Here is a 15,586-nt window from a genome sequence, read left to right on the forward strand (position 1 = left end):
CCGATTTCTTCCCTCCCACCCCACAGCCAGCCAGGCTAAAAATAATCCTTTGCCTCATGCTGTGCATGAAAATAAAGGAGCCTAAAAAGAAAGCAGTTCTGGATCATAGCAGTTAAGGACCTGCTTGGGTTAAAAGCTTAGATACGGTCTTGTGGGCCTTGGGGGGGGAGAATATAACTGGTGCCACTGGCTGGGAAATCCCATGGAAAAATAAGGCATGTACCTTTCACAGTGGCAGAGACTAGCCAGCGTGATGAGCTACTGAAGAGGCAGTAGCATCCCTAGTGCTCGAAGGCTGCCCAGCCTGCCCCACCATATCCCCATGCGCAGCCTAGGAGCTGGGTTTCAGCCAGCATGTGCCACCAGGATGGCCTGGCCAGGAGTCTCAGGAGCACTTTGGCTAGGAGTCTGCAGGTTTGGAACAAACCAGGCACATAGGATGGGAGAAGGGTCTATGAACCCCCTTCCCACTTCTTTCAGCCATCCACAGTTGTTGGGGAAGGTGGGGGGGCAGAAGGGGGGCCAAGGGTGGGGACGGGGAATCCCAGCAACTCCCTGATGGCCCTGCCTGTTCCTCTGTGCAGGATGGTTCCCCCACCACCTGTCAGCAAGCCCCATGTGTGCCTTTCCACTGTGCTCATCATGACCAGCCTTGTCCTCATGGATGCCTACCTGGTGGAGCAGAGCCAGGGCTCCAGGAAGCTGGGCATCTGTGTCATGGTGGCAGTGGGTGATGTGTGCTTCTTGCTGGTGCTCCGCTACGTGGCCATCTGGGTCGGGGCAGAGGTAAAGACAGCTAAGCGGGGCTACGCCATGATCCTCTGGTTCCTGTACGTCTTCGTTCTGGAGATCAAAGTCTACTTTGTATACCAGAACTATAAAGCTGACCGGAAAAGCCTGGATCTCATAGCCCGCAAAGCGCTGACCTTGCTGCTCTCCATCTGCATCCCAGCCCTCTACGTGTTGTTGGTGGCGACGGAGCACATGGAGTACGTCAGGACGTTTAAGAAGAAAGAAGATCTCCGCAACCGCCTCTTCTGGGTCGTTGTGGACATGCTGGACGTGCTGGACATCCAGGCCAACCTGTGGGAGCCCCAGAAGAAGGGGCTGCCGCTCTGGGCTGAGGGCATCATGTTCTTTTACTGCTACATCTTGCTCCTGGTCCTCCCTTGCGTGTCCCTCTGTGAGATCAGCATGCAAGGAATCGGCATCATGCCACACCGGATGATGCTGTACCCCATGCTGAGCATGCTCACTGTCAACATCACCACCATCTTCATCCGAGGCAGCAACATGGTCTTCTTCAGGGACGCCCGGGTCTCCAGCATCTTCATGGGCAAGAACATGCTGGCCATTGGGCTGAAGGTCTGTATGTTTGTGCAGTACCAGCGGCACCAGCACCACAGCACCCAGGCCCAGCCCTCCCCAGGACTGCACAAGTCCCGGGACCAGCCTGCCTGCCCTGAGGAGTTGGCCCAGGACAACACGTGACAAGCCAGCAGGAGCCACAGCCTGGGCACCGCCACGCCTGGCCCTGCCTGCAAACCCGAGGCGGGCTGCTGAGCTCCCCGCCTGGACGGAGGGCAACGACCCTGCTCCCTCCCTCCCTGGGCGAAGCTGCTCTGGCCCCCGAGGGTCGCATGGCGAGGGCCCCCCCCAGCAGCCTCCGTAAGGCCGCAGAGCAGTTTGGGACCTCAGCACCCCACCGAGTGAGACAGGCAGCAGAGCAGAGGAGGCCGCGTTTGCCTGCTGCGCGCCGTGTCTGGCTGGGACCGGGCAGCCCCACCCTGTGCCGGGCTCCCCCCATCAATGCTCCCCACACAGCACTGCCCTCCGGCCAGCCAGGGCTCAGGCCGGGGGGCTGCACGGGGACACTGCGGGCCACCCACCCACCCGCTCCGCTGTTGTGGTTGGCCCTGGCTCCAGCTCGGTGCTTGGCAGCAGCCTGCTCCCCGCTGCGTGAGCCGGGGTCCCCGTGCTGGGGAGCGAGGCCTGCGCCTCCCCCTGCCCGTCACCCCTCTCAGCCAGCTGCAGGCCCAGGGGGGGCCCAGAGCGGGGACTGTCCTTTTTCGTATCTCCCTCTTTGCAATAAAAGACCTGAGCCCTGCAGCCTCCTCATGTCTGTGTCCCTGCCGCAGGCAGGTTCTCCCCAGCTCCCTTGGGTGCCTGGATGTCCAGCTGCAGAGCACATCTGGGGTGGGGGGCTCGCTCAGGCCTGGGGAGAGCATCCCAAGCACCTGGGTCTGAAACCATTTCTCCTGGCCAGCAGGTCCTTGTGAGAGTCTGGTGGGTCTGAGGGTGTCACTGGCAGGGGTATGTGTGGAAGCTTTGCCAGCCACCACCGCCTGTGCAACCAGCTGCGGTTACATCAACTGGTGCCAGCCGTGCCCGATGGCTGCCCTCCCCAGGGACACCCATAGCACGTCCCCACACTCCACCTGGAGGGACACCAGAGCAGGTCTGGCAGAGACACACTGCCAGGCAGCATTAGAAACAGAAGGAAAATAACCCAACTGACTCCTTGAGGCTGGGAGGCCACGGGGAAGAGCAGCTCCCCTGGCAGCAGAAAGCTCTCTGGAGATGGTGGAAGCATCTCCTGCTGCCGGAGCCGGTGCTGCCACCTGCCCCAATGCCCAGTGCCACAACCCTGGCTGAGCTGGGCAAGGCCCCAGGGCTTCCCCTGCTGCAGGGTAACAGGCCCAGGAGCTGGCAAGGAGAGACAGGCCAGTAGACTTGCTCCTCACCGCTAACGTGCTGAACAGAAGCAGGTGACATCCCAGCAAAGATGTCCTCCTTGCAGGCAGGCACACAGGCCTCAGCAGGAAGGAGCTATCTGGCTCCAGAGGGGCAGGAGGGGAAAGCAGGACCACTTTGGGGGTGCACCAGGCTTGCTCCCTGCTGGGCAGGACCTACCAGCAGCTGGGGATGGGGACACATGGACTTGGGAATGCTGCTCCCACATGGCCCCTGAGGAAGGCCCTGGCAGCAGTGACACAGGGGCGAGCCACCTCTAGCCTGTCCAGGCTGTCCTTCCTTTCTTGCATTAAAGCACAGGTGGAGGTTTGTTCAGCTTTGGATTGATAATTGAGAGCATAAAACAGCAGACCAATGCCACAAAGGGGCCAGGATAGCCTTGGGCGCTGCCACACCGCTCCCAAGGTAACTCTCCTCTGAAGGCACAAGGATGCAGCTGGCTCTGCATCCCACATCACAAGGCAGGAAAAGGAGGAAGAAGCAGCCAGGCACAATGCAAAGCACTAAGCCACATGCAGGTTAAAGGCAGCTGAGGATTTCCATGCGGTCTCTAGCCTAAGCTAGCACATCCCATTTCTACTGCCTTCCCCCAGTTACACTAAAACCCACCACCAGAGCAGAACTCGCATCACCCACAGGAACTGCAGTGGAGGCATACACTTCAGCAACACCCTCAGGTGGGTGTGATGGAGTTGCTCATCATTCCCTTCCTTGCTCATTGCCAGGCCTTTCCCCAGGCCCCACACACCAGCTGCCCACCTGCACACAGCACAGCTGTGCCCAGGGAGCACTCCGCTCCACAGAGCTGAGGCACTCTCCCCACACATGCTCTGACCTGTCAGAGACTGTCTGGGTCACATCTGCATCACCTCCTTGTCACCACAGCCACAGGAGCCAGGGGCAATCAGGAACGAGGAGAAACAAGAGAGCTGGTGAAGTTCAAACACTTTTGACTGTAACAGCACCGACACTGGGAATAAAGGAAAATGGAGCTATTTTATTTCATACAGACTCAGTTTCCTAGAAGCACTAATAGCCCCACAGAGACCACCTTGAGAAGGCAGGAAGAGCAGCAGCCCTGCTGGAGAGATCCTGGGCAGCAGCACCTGAGCAGAGTCAGCAGCGTGCCCTGGCTGCGAGGAAGGCCAGCCACACCAGGGCCTGCATCACCAGGGCACTGGCCATGCAGAGGGGTGGGACCCTCTCCCCTTTACTCAGCACTTGGGAGACTACATCCAGACACTGCATCCAGGCTGGGCCCCCAAAAGATAAATGCTGGTCCTCTCGGCTGCTTCAGTTGAGGATGTGAAAGCTGTCAGAGGCTGGAGCACTGCAAGGAAAGGCTGAGGGAACAGGGTTTATTCAACCTCATTTATTCAACCAGCTTTGGGGAGACCTAACAGCACTCCTTTCCCACCCACCCCCCAGACCTATGAGAAGGCTACTGAGAAGACAGAGCCAGGCACTTCACTGAGAACAAGACAATTATTATGGACTAAAACCAGGTAGGTTTCCTGGAGGAGGGGGGGAAAAAAAAAGTTTCAACTTGAGAACTTGAAGCAGTGGAGCAGAGGCCAAGAGAGGTGGTGTCATCTGTCCTTGGACATTCCCAGACCCAACTGAAGTAGCCCTGGGCAACCTGGTCTGAAGTCAGTGCTAGCCCTGCTCTGAGCAGGCCTTATACCAGAGCCCCCCCACCTCAGCTGGTGTCTGGTAAGACCTGGAGTAGAGTCAGCAATGCAGGGTAGGGCTTGGGCTCTCCTAGCTAGAGGATGAGCAGGTGCAAGGACAGAGACAGCTGTCAACACCATGTGCATCTGTGTGACAGACTCATCACCACCCAGGCATGGTGTAACCACAAGTGAAGACATTGCAGCTACAAAAAGCACTATTTCCTCCAGTTCAGCCTCTGCTCTGCTGCCTAACAGCATCACTGTACAGTGAAAGGCAGATACTGGGAAGAGGGATGGCCATTTTCCAGGCCTGGCCAGGGCAGAGTGAGTCCCAGTGCCAGACAACAGCATTTCTGTCCAGCAGTCACAAGTTCTTCTGTGAGGGAAGACGGCGCTTGTCTTTGATGGCATTCCTCTTCCTCTTCTTGTTCAGGAAGCTCTCCAGCTTTCCACTCCTCTTCAGCTCTGCATACTTCTCTGCTAGCTCCAGTTTCCGCTTCTCAGCTGTAGAGGAGAGGGGAACAAGGTTTTAAACTGATGCCCAAATCATCTCTACAGACCAGCCCCTTTTCACCTCTCCCTCCCTGGCTCCAGGCCTGGCTTGTCCCTTGAGTACCAGTGCTAGAACAATCCCTCCACAGCTCTGTGGAATATTACAGACAACTCACTTCCAGTGCTTGGAGTCCTGTCAGCAGTACTCCCTCTAGGTCTTCCTGCAGCATGTTCACACCGAGTACTTACATTTCTTCAGGAAGAAGGGTTTCTTTCCCTGCTTGGCCAATTCCCTCTGTTGTCTCTTCAAAGACAGCTCCCTCTCCCTCAGTTTCTGCTGTTTTTTCTGTGCCTGTTCTTGCTGTATCTGTACAGAAAGGATGGCCTGTGTCAGCAAGTGTCTAGGCAGACCTCAGGTCACACATCCTCTCTTCTACTGCATTGCCTCACAGGAGAGGAGATGCTGCACTGAACTCACCATGCGGTTCAGGAGCTGCTGGAGTTTTTCCTTCTGCTCCACATTCCGGCACTTTTTCAGCTGCTTCTGAATCATCTGAAGAAGAGAGCAGAAAGCTGCATGACTGCCTGCCTGCCACCTCCACTGTGAAAGGCCTTTGTGGAAGCTGTCCCTGCCAAGCAAGGTTCTTCTGGTTAAGGACAGGCACACAGCATCACCTCCTTCTCCTGCTTCTTGATGCTGTCCAGGAAGCTGTACGTCTTCATAAATATTTCAGGCTTATACTCTCCAGACAGGTCATCAAATCGAGGGTCTCTCTGGACCTGAAGGCAGGGAAGGCAAAGGTAAGAGCTGTGGCCAGGGTTACCCTGTTAATAGTCTGCTTACTCTCCTTCCACGGATCAGACCTTGCCATTTTTTTCTTTTTTTTACTAGCAATATTACGCACCCACCATCGAAAACATCCGCAGTTGTCAAAGACTGAGTCCAATAATCAAGGTGGCAGTCCCTCACAAAGTCATCATGCCTGCATCCAGCCTACCAAGCAACATGCACTTCCATGCGCAAGTCTACCACCCAGGAGTAGCCAATTCAAGGAACAGCAGCATGAGCACTGCCTCCAAACACCTGCAACTCCCAGACCAAGAGCTGGCTGAACATGTGTTGTCAAGGTGATGGATTTGGGAATTCAAACCTATCTAGATTTTCACATTACCTGGGTCAGGTCATACAAAAAGAGAGAGACAGAAAGAGATCACTAACTGTGGAAATTAACATATTAAGATGATCCAGCAATTTTAAGTCAAAGTTATATTCAGATTAGAAACTAGATAGACATTTGAACTTCCAGTGTGATTAGTACTGAACAATGACCACAGCTTGCAGTGCAATTGTCATTGGTGGCAGCCATCACCTCTTCTAGAAACACTTGGGTCTCAAATGTTCGAGTTACTCCTCAAGCTGTGCATTACGCAGGGCAGCAGGTGATACAGAGAGCTGCCGCTCCCGCACCCAATCTCTTGCTGTCCCCAGAGACACACTAGCACTACCTGCGCTCACCAGACAGTGGTCCAAGCCCTCCCCTCCAGAAACAGCTTGTGTCGTCTTCAGCAGCCCCATTACCATGTCTGTGCCCTATTAGCATCGCTAAGGAAAGTCATCTCCTGAACTGGGGAGGGAGAGCGCCCACCTTCTTGGTAACAGAGACAACTTGTCGCAGAAAAGGTACAGGCTTCTTGGCAGACATCTCCAATGGCCTGAAAAAGAGAAAAACGTACTTAAGAGGAACAGAGGACAGAACCAGGCCCAGGCTAACGTGTCAGGAGGTTAGCCAGACCCTCAGGAGAACATTACTGCACAGTGTGGAAACAGCAGACTCTCCGACTCAATCCTCACCATGATACCTACAGAGAGCAAAGAGGTGACTCGGTCAAGAGCCAGACAAGGCTACTACAACCAAATGATCTATAAATGTGCGGTTAAAACAATCCTACAGAAAACTTGATACAACCCCAGTATCAAGTGAAAACCCACCACCCACACCAGTAAATGCGCTGTACTCAACTGTTCCTCTCCCTCTCCAAGTTTTCATTCACCATGCAACAACCCTCTTCTATTCCTGGCCCACCAACTCATCCACTCTGGACTAATACTTACACTAAAAGGCAAGAACAAACTTAGAAATTTCTGCGCTGACCTGGTAGTTACAAAGACAGGACAATTCTACTGTGGCCAGGCTCAGCGAGAAAGCACATCATAACACAAGTTAAAAAAAAAAAAGTCAGGCCCCAGGAATAAGGGCCGTACAGCTTATGGTACACATCCCAAAAGAGACTTCACAGTGAATCATGACCATGAAGACCATGGTGACAACCAATTAAGTGAACAAGTTCTCCTTGCAACACAGGCCTTTAGAGCTTGATGTTTTAGATGTACGAGGGGGACAATCTAAGGTGGGAGAACGGGGTGTTACTCTCCCCATATTCCTTGGATGCTGTGTCCTGCAATTTGTCAGTACATCAGGTAAATTATTAGAAACATGAAAAGAGCTGTGAACCACTTGTTGAGAGTACCCAAAATGGGGGCATTATTCCCACATTCAGCAACACAGTAACAGCAGGGCAGGAACATAAACCACCCTGCAGGCATAAGTTTTTCCAAATCCCACCTAGGGCAGTGTTCAGTGTATTTTCATGTCTGCTGATGTGGCTACACCCCTGTACAATGCTCTCGAGTCAGCTTTACACAGCATTGCTGAAACCAGCTCAGTTCCCTGAAGTCCTTCTTTTAAGAAGCTCACTTCCATAACAAAAACATGAGAGAAACAGCATGTGGGTTTTACAGTGATGCATCACTTAAAGGATTAGGGGAATTAAATAAAAACAGAATTATGCAAACTGTGTGGCAGAAATAGAGACACTGTGTGGAGATGTTGTACTACACAAAATCCCCCAAACTCTTGGGTAAAAGGTAAAGCAGAAACATTATTCTAATCAACTGTTTACAGCAGAAGAAACATGTTTTCCACAGAGATCCAGAAATAGGTTAGGGAATGCCAATGTAACAGAGGAAACCTGTTCAAATCACTTAGATATGACTCCAAGGACTGAAAACCAGCTAACTACTGCAAATAAAGGGTAATGTTGTAACAGTTGTTACCAGTGGGGGCCTGTGGAGGACTGTAAAAAGATGTGATCGTTTTTGTTGTGTTGAACGCATTTTATAGTCACCACATCAACAGCACCTACAAAGTATGCAAATAGGAGATGTAAAGACCACTGAGGACAGGAAAACGTCTGTGATGGTAAGTAGTGTAGAAGGGGAAAAAAGGAAAATCAACACGGACAAGCCACAGATGAGACAACAGCAGAGGGATGAATGAAATTCCAGAACAATTGGCTGTCACTGCAACTCCAGCCAGTGGGAGCCGGGCAGATGCTGGTAAGCTGGAAGAGCAGCAGGGTAACTATTTCAGGGCACAGGGAACACAAGTAAAGCACTATCATACAGCTTAAAAGAGAAGCATACCGTGCCATGAGTTAAAAGTGCCGTAATACAGAGGGTGTAAAGGAACTGAGCAGCGATTTAACTACCAAGTAACAGGTGGCTGCTGGGGATTTGAACAGGATAGGACATTAAGAGCTCTGAAACAGCAACATACCGTTCCCAAATGAAACACTATAGTGAAAGGCATTATTGTGTAGCACATTAAAGGAGACCTACACCAGCTCCAAGGCAATGGCAACACTGTGAAGAGCTCCCAGCATAACTTCTGGAGTGCAGAAAGGACACACGCATATTTTTCTCATCACAAGAGAGCCTCTTTACCCCTTTTTGCTTTGTTGCCGCTTCACGGTAGCTTTGGTAGGCTTTGCAGTTTTCCTCCCACTGGTTGCCTGTTTGCACACTCTTGTTCTCATATCACTCTGCATCTGCAGGAGCTCCTCAAAAGACATGTGGGATTGATCTGGAAGAGAGTGCAGGACACACCTGAACCAAGCAGCTTCTAAAGGCACCTCCCACACCCAAATTCCACCAAGAGGGATGTCTGAGAGCCTGAGACAGCGACACGAGCACAGTGGTGCCATCCCTATACAACTGCATGGCAGAAAGAAGCCACTGCAGCTCTCGGCCTTTGATTTCTCTCTCATTAATCACTGCAGTCTTTAGCACTAGAATAGGCTGCCCCTCTCCCCAACATGTCTTTGCTCCTCTCTCTGCTCAGTAGCATACACAAGACCAGTTCAAAGTTTTCACCTGGTACAAAGAGTGGTACGAGCTCTGCACTGGGCTGTGTTTTTGCTGCACTGCAAATTCTGAGGGGTCACCTCTCGGTCCTGAGTCTTTCACTTTAACAGACTGTTCCTGTCCCATTGCCTTTAAATGGGTATCATCACACCTCTCACACCATAAGACCAGCCAGAAGGTGCAGGAAAACCATGTGGCCTGTTCAGTCTGTCTGTTAAGACTCGGAGACGGTCTCTCCCCACTGCGCATCTGCCATAGCTCTGCTCAGTCTGCAACGAAGCGATTCCCGCGGCAGAGCCTCCTCAGCACCCCAGAGGCCTGTAAACTACTGAAATCCAGACAGTCAACCTTCACCATCTCGCTACTGACAGGAATAGCTTATAGCCTGCTTCACTGGGGGAAGAACAAAACCCCACAACACAAGAAAGCAGTTTCATATTCTAGCCCTGCTGTGAGCTCCCCCCAGTGTTACTTACACCTTGTGTTTCATAACATCTCTGAGCAGTGCTAGGCACACGGTGTTTCTAAGCCTTTGCAATACTGTGCTTTTGGTACAAAATACCCCAACTGTGGCCTAGCAAAAACAATTGCATCCTGCCTGTGGTGGGTTGACCCTGGCTGGATGCCAGGTGCCCACTAAAGTCGCTCTATCACTCCCCTCCTCAGCTGGACAGGGGAGAGAAAATATAACAAAAAGCTCACGGGTCAAGACCACCCAGCAATTACCAGCACGGGCAAAACAGACTCGACTTGGGGAAATTAGTTGAATTTATTACCAATCAAATCAGAGTAGGGTAATGAGAAATAAAAAACAAATCTTAAAACACCTTACCCCCCACACCTCCCTTCTTCCCAGGCTCAACTTCACTCCCAATTCCTCTACCTCCTCCCCACAAGCGGTGCAGGGGGATGGGGAACAGCAGTTGTGGTCAGTTCATCACATGTTGTCTCTGCCGCTCCTTCTTTCTCAGGGGGAGGACAACTCACACTCTTCCCCTGCTCCAGTGTGGGGTCCCACCCACAGGAGACAGTCCTCCACGAACCTCTCCAACATGGGTCCTTCCCACGGGCTACAGTTCTTCATTAACTGCTCCAGCGTGGGTCCCTTCCACGGGGTGCAGTCCTTCAGAAGCAGACTGCTCCAGCGTGGGTCCCCTGCGGGGGTCACAAGTCCTGCCAGCAAACCTGCTCCAGCGTGGGCTCCTCTCTCTGCACAGGGTCACAGGTCCTGCCAGGAGCCTGCTCCAGCGCAGGCTTCCCATGGGGTCACAGCCACCTGCTACAGCATGGGGTCCTCCATGGCTGCAGGGGCACAGCCTGCCTCACCATGGTCTTCACCATGGGCTGCAGGGGAATCTCTGCTCTGGCACCTGGAGCACCTCCTCCCCCTCCTTCTGCACTGACCTTGGTGGCTGCAGGGTTGTTTCTCTCACATTTTCTCACTCCTCTCTCCGGCTACTGTTCTGCAGCAGTTTCCCCCTGCCTTCTTAAATACGTTATCACAGAGGCGCTACCACCGTTGCTGATAGAGCCCCTGGCCAAGGCTGAGCTAATGGGACATGGGGAAAGCTGCTGGTACCTTCTCACAGAAGCCACCCCTGTAGTCCCCCCTCGCCGCCACCAAAACCTTGCCATGCAAACCCAGTACGCTGCCCTGTGACACAAGGTTTCTGCAAACTCTTCCCAAAATCTGCTGCCAAATTCAGGAAGCAACATGAGGTCAGTCACATTGGCTCAGAGCATGGACTCATCATCCCAGTCACTCTCATCTTGGCAATAACCAAGACTTTCTGCTTCAGAATCTATTCACATCATCCAGAAAATGTAATAAGCACATCCAAGCGCTGCCTCAATAAATGTTAGTCCTCAGAGGAGGGTTAAGAGAACATCGTGTATCCAGTTTGCCACACAAGGGACAAAGGAAATGTGAATACAGCACTATTTCATTACACTGCTTCCCCAAAACACCCTTCCCACTTATCTTACTGCAGTTTGATATCCTCTCTTGCTTGGGCTCCTGCAAATACCCTTGCCCCCTATCTTCTTAGGGATGACAGCACTGTTGCCCTTTTCCCATGTCACTCTTGTACAATCACTTATTGCCTACCTGCCCAGAACACGAAATCACCTTCAGACCAAGGAACTGTGCCCACATTCAGGTAAGAGCTGAGCGCTGAGCAGCTCTTTAAAGCAATTTAAAGTAATCACGCTGTTGAGGTTCACAGGGACTTAAGAAAACCAATAAATTCTAGGACTTAGACAAGAGCATCTGCTACCACGCTGTTCAAATTCAGCGCAGAGAGCTTTAGACTGCTGCACTATAGGAAAAATCTGTGCTAATTATACAAGTTACTGGGGTATAGAGCAATTAATCACTATATAGGGCAATATTTGAACATCACTGGATACTCACAGCATCACCAGACAGACAAATGAAAGGCTCTGAGCAAGGGCATTCAAAAGGGCAAATAAAGCATTAGAGGCAAGAAAGAATGATGTGCAAACTAACATTTCACGAAGACAAACAAGACGCCATCACTTGGCACTATAATACTCCACTTAGCTGCAATTCCAGAACAATACTGTTAAAATAGCAAAGGCTTACAAGATGTCAATGAAAATGAGATAAAGGCACCATGTAAAAAGATGCAACATTTAGCAAAGGATTAGAAAAGAGATTTGGTATAAATCAGACAAAGCAAAGACACGCAGAGCTTCCACTGATAGCATATTTCAATACTGGTAGGGGCTACCAGACCAGACCTGACTATGCAAAACCTAATGGGGAAAGTGCTTTCCACACAGTAGCATCAGTCCACGAAATACATCCTACCATCTGTTTGTAGGAGACTGAATTAGCCACTCGTATTGATAAAAACATCATTTGACATCAACATAAAAAAAGAAGCCTGTTTTGGGGCAGAAGTTAACGGTCCCAGCAGGCACTCACTGCTGGGCAGCAGATTTGGCAACTGTGTGCGCGAAAAGGTTGCTGGCTTCCTGCTCCAAAGTGGCTGGTCCTATCCACAGCCTCTGCACAGGGAGAGTTCATGATCCCTAAAACCTGTGCTGATGGGTTCTCTACCAAAATACCTATTAAAAGACAGGATTAGCTTACTTTCCTTGTTTCTTGCATTCTTTCTTGACACTTTAATTTCCTAATTATTTTTTTCGTTCCTTTTTTTCCCCCCCAGAATATAATTTACCTTTTCTGTGCTGTCTCTATAGTCCATTTCATCTTCCCTCCTTGCCATTTTTTCCCTTCCTCTATTATTTTGTGGACTGTTTCCTCTTCTTTCCACCTCTTGCTAAGCTACTGTTACCTGCTGATGATAACATGGGCATTTCCTGCCCACCAGCATGGCCTCCCCAAGTTTCCTCTCCTCCCGCAGACTCCTGTGACACATGGACACCTTATGCCTTTCTCAGCTGAACCTGTTGAGGACTATACTACCTGCTGAGCACATCAAGGGCATCCAGAATTCAAAAACAGACGGCCTAAGAAATGGCTTGTATCTGCCCAGTCATTCCCCACCGAGACAAACTTAGTGCTGGACTCTAATATAACTACTTCTGTTCCGGAAACGAGATTACAGAGGGCCCAGACAGATGGTAAAAGCAAAATCACTGTTCCCATTGACATCCATCTGTGGGAAGGAAAGGGTGACTGTCAGTAGTCTTCTCCCTGAGCTTTGCTAAAGCTCACCATTGGTAGAGGAAAACAAAATGCCTACAGATGGGGGGGGCACCCCACCCACCACTGGAATCCCCTTCCTGAAAGCCTGCCTCTGGGTGAGATGTGACTGCCCCACGGCCCCACACAAACACAGCAAGGAGACTCCTCTCACGAGACAACCAGCAACCCCTGTGACAAACCGTGCCACACCGTGTTCTTAACAGTATTTAGCACTGATGTCCGTTCCCTCACAATTCTCTTCAAGGGCCTTTTGACATATTTCTCATAAGGCTGTCATTCTCACCGTGATCATTCCGAGACAAGGAAGCCGCGCTGCGTACCCTGCCGCAGGCGACAACAACCACCTCAACACACCAAACCTAAGCACCACCGCCGCTGCCACAGCTGTACACCGCCTGGCTCTTCCAGTTTACCTGTCGAGGTAAAGCTACTGCGTATCTAAATTTGCACAGAACGATTGTCTTTGAGATGTATGAGGTCTTCCACAGACGGGGAAGGCGACTGGGGAGAAGAGAAAGAGGCCTCAGTAAGTTTTTTTTTTTTTGTTCTAGAGGCCTCTCAAACAGCTCAAGCTGCAACCCCGCTGCTGACCCCGAATTCATCCTCTGAGCAGGGCAGGCGGGGGGCGGGGGGGAAGGCAGGAGAATGAAGGAGCTGGAACACGGAAGGACACCGACCCGTTTGCCCATTCGTTTCCCACCGAGCGGGCGGCCGCGACACCCAGCCCCTCACCCGGGGGTGAGGGCCCGCCTCGCCCGGCCTCCCCTGCGCCGGGCCGGCAAGCCCCGGGCTGGGGACCCCCACCTTCCCCGGGGGCCGCTCCGCCCCAGCGGGGCTGCCCTTACCTCTCCCGCCAGCCCCCGCCGCCTCCTCCTCCTCCTCCGTGCCGCTGCCCGCGCCCCCGGCCCCCGGGGAGCTCCCGCTGCTGTCGTCGCTGCTGTCGTCGGAGCTCTCGCCCTCCGCCGCCTTCAGCGTCCCGAGTGGCCGCCGCCCCCCCGTCGCGGCCGCCTCCTCCGCCTCCTCCTCCTCGGCGGCAGCGGCTCTTCTCCACGCCCCGGCCTGGGCCCTCCGGGCCCGGCCCCCCGCGCCCTGCGGCCGCATCGCCGCCCGCTCCCCGCACCGAGGGCCCCAGCGGCGGCCGCGCGCGCGACCGGAAGCGGCGGGGGCGGAGAGCGACGGCGCACGCGCAAGGAGAGCCACGCGGAAGAGGGGAGGGGCGAGTGTGTGTGTGATGGGGGGGGGAAGGCGTTTATTGGCTCAGGCAGGGCGCGCAGCGCGCGTGCGCGGCGGGAGGCCCCGCCCCCTCCAGCGCGTCGCCCGGGAAACGGGGCCGGGCGGGGCCGTGTGGGAAGGCCCCGGGCCCGGTTCCGGGCCAGGGCCAGGCCGGAGCGGCGGCGGCGGCGGGCGGCGAGAGGCTGTCGGCCAGGGCGCGGAGCTGTGCGGCCAGCAGGCTGAGCTCCCCTCCCGCCGGCGGCGGGGCGGCGGCAGGCGCAGGCGGCGGCGGTGCCGCGGTCCGGTGGTGGCGGGCGCGCAGGTAGGCCGCCTCCTCCTCCCTGCGGCGGACAGGCGGGGGTGAGGGGCGGCCCCGGGGGCACGGCACCGCCCTGCCCTCCTCCCCGTTGGAGCCCTCACCTGAGGCAGCGGCTGGTGCAGGTGATGGCGCGGGCCCCGCCGTCCCGCCGCGCCCAGACGCGGAGCCAGGCCCAGGTCCGGTCCCTGCGCAGCACACGCAGCACTGCTGTCCCCGCTGCGGCCCCGGCCCCGAGCGCTGCGGGCAAGGGGCTGCGTTAGCCTGCGGCGGGGCACGACGGCCCCGGCTGCCCGGGCAGGGTGGCGTGCTGCCCGGGGACCCTGCGGGCTGCCCCAGTGGGGTCTGCGGTCGGTCTGCTGCTCTGGCCCCAGCGGGACAGAAGCCACAGGTAGTGGGAGTCAGGTCCCTAACAGCCCTGCCCTCTCAAAAAGCTGGGGCTCAGGCAGGCTTGTCCCTCCTCTCCGCGCTGTGGCAGAGCGAGGTGCCCATGTTGCCAAGCTTAGAAGCCACCTGTGACCTTATAGGCAGCATATGGGGTGTGTAGCCAATTCTCTGCTTCGTCCTTTTCGGAGCAGGGAGCCACAGCGGGCAGGACTTTGTTTTTCTTGTCCTGGACAGCCAGGTTTTAGGGGTAGCCAGACCACGTAGCCAGAGAAAGACATGCGTATTCCCAGGCCTGACACTCACCCACGGCCCTGTGCTGGGCGGCTGCTAGGTCAGCATCCTCAGGGTGCAGGAGGCTGTACCACGACTGACCGATCAGTTCCTCCCGGCGGTAGCCAAGGTGGTAGGTGACACTGGGGAAGACAAGAGGAGTGGGGACTGAGTGCTTGCAGGGTCTGCACCATGTCAGCAAGGAGCAGCTGTTGCGTGATGGAGGAGAGAGCAAAAAAAACGGGGGTACAGAAATGAGTTGCAGGCGAGGGAGGGAAGAGGCTTGGGAAGCATCTGGGAGAGTCTCGCTGCTCACGCAGGGTCCAGCCTGTGTCCCGCACACAGACTTGATGAAGGGAAATGATCCCTGCTGCCCGAGATGTACAGCTGGGGCTGCGGTGCACCCCTCACCTCTCCGTGACATCAGTAAACGTCATGTCTAGGACATGCGTGCTGTGGAATAGGTCATCCTGGGAACCGGCATCGCTGTCTGCAGGTAGCCGCGCAACCGGCGTGCAGAGGGCCAGGAAGACTGCAGTGGAGGGGGAAGCTGGCCAGCGCAGGGCCGTGAAGCGCCCACA

At 54.3% G+C, this 15,586-nt stretch overlaps 2 protein-coding genes across 2 annotated transcripts; one reads left to right on the top strand and one right to left on the bottom strand.

Moving 5' to 3' along the window:
• The first annotated feature begins 585 nt into the window (after positions 1-585).
• LOC104025121 (transmembrane protein 121) lies at positions 586-1,491 on the top strand. The gene has a single exon (XM_009487839.2). The coding sequence runs from the start codon at positions 586-588 to the stop codon at positions 1,489-1,491; it is 906 nt and encodes a 301-aa protein (XP_009486114.2).
• Positions 1,492-4,791: 3,300 nt separating this feature from the next.
• On the bottom strand, positions 4,792-13,921 carry RRP36 (ribosomal RNA processing 36). The gene is made up of 7 exons (XM_075706813.1): positions 13,666-13,921; positions 8,704-8,842; positions 6,566-6,632; positions 5,595-5,699; positions 5,398-5,472; positions 5,169-5,286; positions 4,792-4,931 (listed from the first exon to the last, which is right to left on the bottom strand). Exons 1-7 carry the CDS (start codon positions 13,919-13,921, stop codon positions 4,792-4,794), a joined length of 900 nt encoding a protein of 299 aa, XP_075562928.1.
• Between the last annotated feature and the right edge of the window lie 1,665 nt (positions 13,922-15,586).

The sequence above is a fragment of the Pelecanus crispus genome, chromosome 3, assembly GCF_030463565.1.
Source record: "Pelecanus crispus isolate bPelCri1 chromosome 3, bPelCri1.pri, whole genome shotgun sequence".
NCBI classification, from domain to species: Eukaryota; Metazoa; Chordata; class Aves; order Pelecaniformes; family Pelecanidae; genus Pelecanus; species Pelecanus crispus.